Source organism: Arachis ipaensis, chromosome B09 (assembly GCF_000816755.2).
Source record: "Arachis ipaensis cultivar K30076 chromosome B09, Araip1.1, whole genome shotgun sequence".
Classification (NCBI taxonomy): domain Eukaryota; kingdom Viridiplantae; phylum Streptophyta; class Magnoliopsida; order Fabales; family Fabaceae; genus Arachis; species Arachis ipaensis.
This window is the reverse complement of record NC_029793.2, coordinates 11181683-11193643: the sequence shown is the minus strand read 5'-3', so window position 1 is coordinate 11193643 and position 11961 is coordinate 11181683. Positions and strand designations below refer to the sequence as shown.

Genomic DNA, 11961 nt, shown 5'->3' with positions numbered 1-11961 from the left:
TTATGCATACTTGAGAGTAGGAGGCAGTGCTTTCAGCTCCAGTTTGGGTGCTTCTTTCTCCTTTTTCCTCCCCTCCAATGTGCTTGGAATAGACATTTTAGCTGAGTTAACATCAGCAACCTCAATATTTAACATGGAATCACCCTCTGTCAATCTTTCAAGTGCTTCTTCAAAGGTTTCTTGCACCACAGTTTCCACTGCATCTAGCCTCATACACTCTCCTAGTGATTCTGGTGGATAGCTCATGGCCTTGAATACATTGAATACCATTCTCTCATCATGTAGCCTAAGGGTTAGTTCACCCTTTTGGACATCAATGATGGCTCCAGCAGTAGCTAAAAATGGCCTCCCCAAAATTATTGAAGCCTTAACTTCTTCCTCCATATCCAATACCACAAAGTCAGCAGGGAAGATGAAGTCTCCTACTTTCACTAACAAGTCTTCTACTATTCTATGAGGGAATTTGAATGATCGATCTGCCAATTGGAGAGTCATTCTTGTTGGTTTGGCTTCCTCAATCTTCATTCTCTTCATCATTGTTAAGGACATCAAATTTATACTAGCTTCCAAGTCACATAATGCTTTTTCAACTGTTATTTCCCCTATGATGCAGGGAATTTGGAAGATTCCTGGGTTCTTCAATTTTTGAGACAGCTTGTGTTGGATGATAGCACTACATTCCTCCATTAAAACCACAGTTTCATCATTCCTCCAGCTTCTCTTGTTGGTCATCAATTCCTTTAGAAACTTAGCATAAAGTGGCATTTGTTCTAGTGCTTTTGCAAAGGGAATGTTGATCTGAAGTTTCTTGAAAATCTCCAAAAATTTGGAGAATTGGCTGTCTTTTGCATTCTTCATTAGGCGCTGAGGGTAAGGAGCCTTTGGGACATATGGCCTTAGAACTTCTTTCTCTTCTGATGGGTTGGGAACAGGTATTTGTGCTTCTTCCTTGGCATTTGAACTGCCCTCTTCCTTCTCTTCTTGAGTCTCCCTTGGAGTCTCTTTCAATTCTTTTCCACTTCTGAGGGTAATAGCTTTGCATTCCTCTTTTGAAGTTGTCCGGGTGGCATTACCTAAACTGTGCCCAGGAGCTTTCTTGGACAAGTATCCAATTTGTGCTTCAAGTTTCTGAGTAGCAGCATCTTGGTTTTGCCAATTGGATACTACTTCCTCCTGAAATTTTTTCATGTCTTTAATTTCCTTGAAAAGGTCTGCAATCATAGCTTCCATCTTGGCCATTCTGTCATCATGAAGTGGTGATGGTTGGTTGAAATTGGGGTGTTGAGAGTGGTTATTGTGGCTTTGGTATGGTAGCTGTGAATAGGTATTTTGTGTGGTCTGGTATGGTTTTTGGTTGGAGTTTTGGTGAGTGGAGTTGTTATACTGGTTTGTATTATGGGGTCTGTGGTCTTGGCCTTGGCTTTGTTGGTTCCCCCACCCAAAGTTTGGGTGGTTCCTCCAACCAGAGTTATAGGTTTTAGAATATGGATCATTAGCTTGCCTCGATGAGTTTCCAAGGTAATTAGCTTCCTCCCAGTTAACTCCTTCTTTTGTGTCCAAATCTTCTTGGGATGATGGTTGAGTATGGATAGCTGCAGCCTGATTCTTCTCCATGTGCTTGGTCAATTCAGCTAGTTGCTTAGTGATCATCTTATTCTGGGCTAAGATTGCATCCATATGGTTTAATTCCAAGACTCCCCTGTTGTTGCTCCTATCTCAGGCATAAAAATACTCATTGTTAGCCACTGTCTCTATAACATCAATGGCTTCTACATTGGTCTTCTTCTTGTTTAGGGAACCTCCAGATGAGTGGTCTACAGCTTTCCTTGATTCACTCAGCCCTTCATAAAAGATGTGAATTTGCACCCACTCATTAAACATATCAGGGGGCATTTCTTTGTCAAATCTTTGAACCTCTCCTAGGCTTCATAAAGAGTCTCACCATCCTGCTATCTAAATGTCTGCACTTCAGTTCTTAGCCTGTTTACTCTTTGTGGAGGGTAGAACCTTGTTAAGAATCTATTCATTACATCCTCCCAGGTTGTCAAGCTTTCCTTGGGGAATGATTCTAGCCATTTTGATGCTTTGTCTCTCAAAGAAAATGGAAACAATAGCAATCTATAGGTGTCAGGATGAACACCATTAGATTTAACTATGTCACATATCCTTTGGAATTTAGTGAGATGCTCATTAGGATCCTCTTGTGCACTTTCTCCAAAAGAACAGTTGTTCTGGATAAGAGTTATAAGCTGAGATTTCAATTCGAAATTATTAGCATGGATAGTTGGCCTTTGAATGGTGCTACCACAATTTTCTGGATTTGGATTGATGTAAGATCCCAGAACTCTCCTCTCTTGTCCAGCAAGGTTGGCCCCACCTCTTCTGGTATGATTATTTACCTCTCCTTCATGATGGTTTTCCATATCATCCTCCATGGTTATATCAAAGTCTTTCTCCTCTTCTTTTCCACCAACAACCCTCTTTCCTCTTGCTTCCCTTCTTAATATTAGGAAGGTTCTTTCCGGTTCACTATCAAAGGAGGTTGAAACCTCTCTTCTACCTGTCATACAATGAACAAGTACAAGAAACAGAATTTTCTTCCGGCAAGTGCACCGAATTATCGTCAAGTAAAAACTCACTGTAGAGTGAGGTCGAATCCCACAGGGATTGGTAGATTGAGCAATGTTAATTGGAGAATTATACTATTTGAGCGAAATCAGAATTTAATTGGGATTGCAGAAAGTAAATTGGCAGGAAACTTAAATTGTAAGAAAGTAAATGAACAGAAATTAAATTGCATGAAATTAAATGACAGAAACTTAAATTACAAGAAATTAAATGGGAATGGGAATTAAGCATGAAATTAATGAAGCAGAATGTAAATAGAATGGGTAGATCAGAGATGGGGTTCATTGGGTTTCAGGAGATATTCAATTCTCCGAATCAAATCATTTTCACCTCTTCCTCAATCAATGCATTCATTGACATTGCTTGGCAATCTTAGATGATTGGATCCCAATGTCTTGGCTCACTAATCTCTCTAAGCATGAACAATTGCCCAATGTCTTGATTTAATTGCTCATGGGAAGAGTTGAAGTTCGGTCACTGACTATACCACACAAATTCATAGATCAAAGTATTGGTAGGATTACATGTCACTATATCCATCCAACCCCCAATCTAATCCAATGTGAGAAAGCAATTCTAGCATGAATTCTTCATCCCTCTCTCAATGATCCGAAGAATTCCAATTATGGATAGCTTCTCTCTCAAGACAACTATCCAATGGAATTAAGACCGAAAGCTTTCTAACAAAAATCAAGAGAAAAGAAAGAAGAAGAAGATGAAAACTACTATTGATCTATTGAATTACAATAGAGCTCCCTAACCAAATGAAAGGGGTTTAGTTTTTCATAACTCTCAAAATGGAAATTCAAATTGAAACATACATTCTGGAAATTAAAAACGAAAATGAAAAGTGCAATAAAGTAAAAATCAGAACAAAAGTTTCGAAAAGAAAAAGAAGGTTCCTCTAACTTAAATTCTAAGCTATTTATACACTCTCTTTCATTGATCTTCAATCTCTGAATTGGGCTTTTGGCCTTGTTGGAATTGGGTTGAAATGGCTCCAATTGGTTTCCCTTGCTGTTGAGAAGAGATCTGTTTGAATTGCAGATTCTGATGCTTCACGTTGGAGTCAATGTTTGATGGCCAACGTTGACTCAAACGCTCTTCAAAAAAACCAGATAACTTTGCTGTCATTGGCGTTTGACTCAACGTTGGAGGGCCAACGTTCCGCTATCCACGTGTACGCGTGCCTTGCGCGTTTGCGCCCATGGGGTAAAAATGCTCATCCATGCGTGCGCGTGCTGTACGCGTGCGCATGGATGCAAAAATTTCATTCTCCAGTTTTAAAACCATGTAGGGGAGCATTGGCCTCTGATGAGCGGATAATTTATACGCTTTTTGGCATTGTTTTTACATAGTTTTTAGTATGTTTTAATTAGTTTTTAATATATTTTTATTAGTTTTTAAATAAAAATCATATTTCTGGACTTTACTATGAGTTTGTGTGTTTTTCTGTGATTTTAGGTAATTTCTGGCTGAAATTGAGGGACCTGAGCAAAGATCTGATTCAGAGGCTGAAGAAGGACTGCAGATGTTGTTGGATTCTGACCTCCCTACACTCAAAGTAGATTTTCGGGAGCTACAGAAGTCCAAATGGCGCGATCTCAATTGCGTTGGAAAGTAGACATCCAGGGCTTTCCAGCAATATATAATAGTTCATACTTTGCATGAGTTTACACGATGCAAACTGGTGTTTAACACCAGCTCTCTGCCCTATTCTGGAGTTAAACGCCAGAAACAAGTTGCAAAGCAGAGTTAAACGCCAAAAATATGTTACAAACTGGCGTTCAACTCCAAGGAAGACCTCTACACGTGAAAACTTCAATGCTCAGCCCAAGCACACACTAAGTGGGCCCCGGAAGTAGATTTCTGCATCATTTACTTATCTCTGTAAACCCTAGTAACTAGTTTAGTATAAATAGGACTTTTTACTATTGTATTTACATCTTTGGATTGTATTTTGATCCTTTGATAACGTTTTGGAGGCTGGCCTCTCGGCCATGCCTAGACCTTATTCTTATGTATTTTCAACGGTAGAGTTTCTACACACCATAGATTAAGGTGTGGAGCTCTGCTATTCCTCATGAATTAATGCAAAGTACTATTATTTTTCTATTCAATTCAAGCCTACTTCTTATCTAAGATATACACTTGTTCTCCAACCTGAGGAAGGTGATGATCCGTGACACTCATCATCATTCTCACCCATGAACGTGTGCCTGACAACCACTTCTGTTCTACTTGCAATAGCTTAAGTGCGTATCTCTTAGTCTCCTAGTTCATGACGCATGGTTGCCTCACCTGACAACCGAGTCTTTCATTCCATGAGATCAGAGTCTTCGTGGTATAGGCTAGAATTATTGGCGGCCATTCCTGAGATCCGAAAAGTCTAAACCTTGTCTGTGGTATCCCGAGTAGGATCCGAGAAGGGATGGCTGTGACGAGCTTCAAACTCGCGAGTGCTGGGCGTAGTGACAGACGCAAAAGGATTACTGAATCCTATTCCAGTATGATCGAGAACCGATAGATGAATAGCCGTGCGGTGACAGCGTATTTTGGACCATTTTCACTGAGAGGACGTGATGTAGCCATTGATGACGGTGATGCCCTACATAACGTTTGCCATGGAAGGGAGTAGGAATGATTGGATGAAGACAGCAGGAAAGTAGAGGTTCAGGAGGAACGAAAGCATCTCTATACGCTTATCTGAAATTCTCACCAATGAATTACATAAGTATCTCTATCCTAGTTTATATTTTAATTATATTTTAATTATCAATTCACTATAACCATTTAAATCCGCCTGACTGAGATTTACAAGGTGACCATAGCTTGCTTCATACCGACAATCTCCGTGGGATCGACCCTTACTCACGTAAGGTTTATTACTTAGACGACCCAGTGCACTTGCTGGTTAGTTACACGAAGTTGTGAAGAAGTGTTGAGATCATATTCGCGCGCACCAAGTTTTTAGCGCCGCTGCAAGAGATCACAATTTCATGCATTAAGTTTTTGGTGCCGTTGCCGGGGATTGTTCGAGTTTGGACAACTGACGGTTCATCTTGTTGCTCAGATTAGGTAATTTTATTTTATTTTTTTTAGCTTTTTAATTTCGAAAAATTTTCAAAAAAAAATTAAATTATTCTATGTTCTTCAGAATATTTAAGAAAGAATTCTAGAGTTTCATGAGATTTGTTGAAGCCTGGCTGGCTGTAAAGCCATGTCTAATTCTTTTGGACCGAGGCTTCCACTCATCAGCACAGAAGCAAGTTGAATGAAGTATCAGCTGTTGTATGTCTGATATGTATGCTGAAGCTTGACTGGCCATTGGCCATGTCTAGTGTTTTGGACCGGAGCTTTCACTGAAAGCTTGGCTGGCTAGTGAGCCATGTCTAATTCCTGGACTGGAGCTTTAGACTAACATTGCAAGATTCCTGGAATTCCTATTAAAAAATTTTGAAATCCTTATTTTTCTTTTTCAAATTAATTTTCAAAAAAAAAAAAACCAAAAATTTGATGTTTCTTATTTGAGTTTAGAGTCAATTTTTTTAGTTTGGTGTCAATTGCATGTTTATCTCTTTCTTGTATTTTTCGAAAATTCATGCATTGCATTCTTCATGATCTTCAAGTTGTTCTTGATGAATCCTCTTGTTTGATCTTCATATTTTCTTGTTGTGTGTTGCATCTTGTTTTTCATATGCATTCTTGCATTCATAGTGTCTAAAAACTAAAAATTTCTAAGTTTGGTGTCTTGCATGTTTTTCTTTTCTTAAAAATTTTCAAAAATAAGTTCTTGGTGTTCATCTTGACATTCATGGTGTTCTTGCATGCATCATTTGTTTTGATCCAAAACTTTCATGCATTGAGTCTTTTTATTGTTTTTCTCTCTCATCATTAAAAATTCAAAAATAAAAAAATATCTTTCCCTTATTTCACTCATAAATTTCAAAAATTTGAGTTGACTTTCTCAAAACTTTTTAAAATTTAGTTGTTTCTTATGAGTCAAGTCAAATTTTCAATTAAAGAAAAATTCTATCTTTTTCAAATCTTTTTCAAAAATCAAATCTTTTTCACTTTTCTTTCATAATTTTCGAAAATTTTCAAAATTTATTTTCAAAATCTTTTTCTTATTTCTATTTTCAAAATCTTTACTAACAATTAATGTGATTGATTCAAAAATTTTAAGTTTGTTACTTGCCTAGTAAGAAAGGTTCAATCTTTAAATTTTAAATCATATCTTTTTGTTTCTTGTTAGTCAAGTAATCAACTTTAATTTTTAAAATCAAATCTTTTTAAATTTCTTTTTCAAATCTTTTTCAAAATAAGTTTCAATCACATCTTTTTTAAAATCAATTTCAAAATCTTTTCTAACCTCTTATCTAACTTCTTATCTTTTCAAAATTGACTTTCAAATCTTTTTCAATTAATCTTATCTTGTTTGATTCTTACCTTTTTCAAAACCACCTAACTAATTCTCTCTCTCTTAATTTTTGAAAATCACCTTCCTCTTTTTCAAAATTCCTTTTTAAGTAACTAATTGTTTTAACTTTTAATTTAAATTCATTTTTTTTAATTTTAACTTTAATTTTAAATTAAAAAAATATTTTTTTTTATTTTATTTAATTTTTGAGTTCTTCCATCTCTCATCTCCTTCTAATTGTTTATTCATCTACTAACACTTCTCTCCCTCTTAAAAATTCGAACCCTCTCCTTCCTTCTGTGTTCGAATTCTTTTTCTTCTCTTCTACTCACATAAAGGAACCTCTCTACTGTGGCAAAGAGGATCCCTATTATTTTCTGTTCTCTTCTTTTTCATATGAGCAGGAACAAGGATAAGAATATTCTTGTTGAAGCTGATCTTGAACCTGAAAGGACTCTAAAGAGGAAGCTAAGGGAAGCTAAAGCACAACTCTCTGGAGAAAATCTTACAGAAATTTTCGAAAAAGAAGGAGACATGGCCGAAAATAATGACATTGCAAGGAAGATGCTTGGTGACTTTACTGCACCAAATTCTAATTTACATGGAAGAATCATCTCAATTCCTGCCATTGGAGCAAACAATTTTGAGCTAAAACCTCAACTAGTTTCTCTGATGCAACAGAACTGCAAGTTTCATGGACTTCCATCAGAAGATCCTTTTCAGTTCTTAACTGAATTCTTGCAGATATGTGATACTGTTAAGACCAATGGGTTTGATCTCGAGGTCTACAGGCTTATGCTTTTCCCGTTTGCTGTAAGAGACAGAGCTAGAATATGGTTGGACTCTCAACCTAAGGATAGCCTGAACTCTTGGGATAAGTTGGTCACGGCTTTCTTAGCCAAGTTCTTTCCTCCTCAAAAGCTTAGTAAGCTTAGAATGGATGTTCAAACCTTCAGACAGAAAGAAGGTGAATCCCTCTATGAAGCCTGGGAGAGATATAAGCGACTGACCAAAAAGTGTCCTTCTGACATGCTTTCAGAATGGACCATCCTGGATATATTCTATGATGGTCTGTCTGAGCTATCAAAGATGTCACTGGACCATTCTGCAGGTGGATCTATCCACCTAAAGAAAACGCATGTAGAAGCTCAGGAACTCATTGACATGGTTGCAAATAACCAGTTCATGTACACTTCTGAGAGGAATCCTATAAGTAATGGGACGCCTCAGAGGAAGGGAGTTCTTGAAATTGATGCTCTGAATGCCATATTGGCTCAGAACAAAATATTGACTCTGCAAGTCAATATAATTTCTCAGAGTCTGAATAAAATGCAAGCTGCATCCAATAGTACTCAAGAAGCATCTTCTGAAGAAGAAGCTTATGATCTTGAGAACCCTGCAATAGCAGAGGTGAATTACATGGGTGAACCCTATGGAAACACCTATAATCCCTCATGGAGAAATCATCCAAATTTCTTATGGAAGGATCAACAAAAGTCTCAACAAGGCTTTAATAATGGTGGAAGAAACAGGTTTAGCAATAGCAAGCCTTTTCCATCATCCACTCAGCAACAGACAGAGAATTCTGAGCAGAGTCCATCTAGCTTAGCAAATATAGTCTCTGATCTATCTAAGGCCACTTTACGTTTCATGAATGAAACAAGGTCCTCCATTAGAAATTTGGAGGCACAAGTGGGCCAGCTGAGTAAAAGAGTCACTGAAACCCCTCCTAGTACTCTCCCAAGCAATACAGAAGATAATCCAAAAAGAGAGTGCAAGGCCATTACCTTGCTTGGTGTGGCCGAACCCAGAGAGGAGGAGGAGGATGTGAATCCTAGTGAGGAAGACCTCCTGGGACGTCCAGTGACAATTAAGGAGTATCCCTTTGAGGAACCAAAGGAATCTGAGGCTCATCTAGAGACCATAGAGATTCCATTAAACCTCCTTCTGCCTTTCATAAGCTCTGATGAGTATTCATCTTCTGAAGAGAATGAAGACGTTACTAAAGAGCAAGTTGCTAAGTACCTTGGTGCAATTATGAAGTTGAATGCCAAATTATTTGGTAATGAGACTTGGGAAGATGAACCTCCCTTGCTCACCAATGAACTGAATGCATTGGATAGGCAGAAATTACCTCAAAAGAAACAGGATCCTGGTTGATGATCATGTGGAGTCACAAAAACTACAAAAAAATCAAAAACAAAATGAAAAACAGCATTAAAAACATCACACCCTGGAGGAGGAGCATTCTGGCATTTAAACGGCAGAAACAAGCATCTTTCTGGCGTTTAACGCCAGAAACAAGCATTAAGCTGGCGTTTAACGCCAGAAACAAGCATCTATCTGGCGTTAAACGCCAGAAACAGGCTACATTTGGGCGTTTAACGCCAAGAACAGGCAGCAAGCTGGCATTTAACGCCAGACATGCATGCTAATGGCGTCTGACACGCCTAATTGGAGCAGGGATGTTAAGTCCTTGACCCCACTGGATCTGTGAACCCCACAGGATCCCCACCACTTCTTCTCTCCTCTTCACACCTTTTCATAACTCTCTTCCCCAAATACCCTTCACCAATCACCTCAATCACTCTTCCCCATCACCTCTATCCACTCTTCCCCATAAACCCCACCTACCTCCAAAATTCAAACTCTTATCCCTCCCAAACCCAACCCTAATGGCCGAACCATAAACCCCCCCACCCCTATATAAACCCCTCATTCCTTCTTCATTTTCACACAACACAACCCTTTCTTCTTACCCTTGGCCGAATACACACCTCTCTCCCTGTTCTCCATTCTTCTTCTTCTTCTTCTTCTTCTTCTTCTTCTTCTTCTTCTTCTTCTTCTTCTTCTTCTTCTTCTTCTTCTTCTTCTTCTTCTTCTTCTTCTTCTTCTTCTTTCTCTCTTCTTTTGATCGAGGACGAGCAAACATTTTAAGTTTGGTGTGGTAAAAAGCATTGCTTTTTGTTTTTCCATAACCATCAATGGCACCTAAGGCCAAAAACCCGAATCCAATGCATTGGCTTACCATGGTTTGGGGGAAATACTTAGATTTTAGTCCGGAAAATGTAAGGCTGGCGTTCAACTTGCCAATGATGGAAGAAAACGCACGCCCCTACACTAGAAGGGTCAACTTTGATCAAAGGTTGGACCAAGTCCTCATGGACATATGTGTAGAAGGAGCTCAATGGAAAGTTGACTCAAGAGGCAAGCCAGTTCAATTGAGAAGACTGGACCTTAAGCCTGTAGCTAGAGGATGGTTGAAGTTCATTCAATGCTCAATTATTCCTACTAGTAATCGGTCTGAAGTTACTGTAGACCGGGCCATCATAATCCATAGTATCATGATTGGGGAGGAAGTGGAAGTTCATGAGATTATACCTCAAGAACTCTACAAGGTGGCTGACAAGTCCTCCACTTTGGCAAGGTTAGCCTTTCCTCACCTTATTTGCCATCTATGCAATTCGGCTGGGATTGACATAGAGGGAGACATCTTCATTGATGAGGATAAGCCCATCACTAAGAAAAGGATGGAGCAAACAAGAGATCATGGACCTCAACAAGAACATGAGGAAATTCCTCACCATGAAATCCCTAAGATGCCTCAGGGGATGCACTTTCCTCCACAGAATTATTGGGAGCAAATCAACACCTCCCTAGGAGAATTAAGTTCCAACATGGGACAACTAAGGATGGAGCACCAAGAGCACTCCATCATCCTCCATGAGATTAGAGAAGATCAAAGAGCTATGAGGGAGGAACAACAAAGACAAGGAAGAGACATAGAGGAGCTCAAGAGCACCATTGGTTCTTCAAGAAGAGGAAGACGCCACCCTCACTAAGGTGGACCCGTTCCTTAATCTCCTTGTTCTTATTTTCCTGTTTTTCAATTTTTGAGCCTTATACTTTATTTATGTTTGTGTCTTTACTATATGATCATTAGTGTCTAAGTGTCTATGTCTTAAAGCTATGAATGTCCTATGAATCCATCACCTCTCTTAAATGAAAAATGTTTTAATTACAAAAGAATAAGAAGTACATGGTTTCGAATTCATCCTTGAAACTGGTTTAATTATTTTGATATGGTGACAATACTTTTTGTTTTCTGAATGAATGCTTGAACAGTGCATATGTCTTTTGATATTGTGGTTTATGAATGTTAAATATGTTGGCTCTTGAAAGAATGATGAAAAAGGAGAAATATTATTGATAATCTGAAAAATCATAAAATTGATTCTTGAAGCAAGAAAAAGCAGTGAATGCAGAAAGCTTGCGAAAAAAAAAAAGAAAAAAATGGCGAAAAAAAAAAAGAGAAAGAGAAAGAAAAAAAGCAAGCAGAAAAAGCCAAAAGCTCTTAAAACCAAAAGGCAAGACCAAAAATCCAATAGCCATTAAAACCAAAATGCAAGGGTAATAAAAAGGATCCAAGGCTTTGAGCATCAGTGGATAGGAGGGCCTAAAGGAATAAAATCATGGCCTAAGCGGCTAAACCAAGCTGTCCCTAGCCATGTGCTTGTGGCGTGAAGGTGTCAAGTGAAAACTTGAGACTGAGTGGTTAAAGTCAAGGTCCAAAGCAAAAAAAAAAGAGTGTGCTTAAGAACCCTGGACACCTCTAATTGGGAACTTTAGCAAAGCTGAGTCACAATCTAAAAAGGTTCACCCAATTATGTGTCTGTGGCATTTATGTATCCGGTGGTAATACTGGAAAACAAAGTGCTTAGGGCCACGACCAAGACTCATAAAGTAGCTGTGTTCAATAATCAACATACTGAACTAGGAGAATCAATAACACTATCTGAATTCTGAGTTCCTATAGATGCCAATCATTCTGAACTCCAATGGATAAAGTGAGATGCCAAAACTATTCAAGAGGCAAAAAGCTACTAGTCCCGCTCATCTGATTGGAGCTAAGT

At 38.4% G+C, this 11961-nt stretch overlaps 1 protein-coding gene across 1 annotated transcript; it reads right to left on the bottom strand.

Annotated features, from left to right (window-relative positions):
* Positions 1-1239, bottom strand: LOC107614999. The gene has a single exon (XM_016317121.1). The coding sequence runs from the start codon at positions 1237-1239 to the stop codon at positions 1-3; it is 1239 nt and encodes a 412-aa protein (XP_016172607.1).

Excerpts from the sequence above, each read along its gene's own strand:
- LOC107614999 (XM_016317121.1), bottom strand. The coding sequence starts at position 1,239 with ATGGCCAAGATGGAAGCTATGATTGCAGACCTTTTCAAGGAAATTAAA.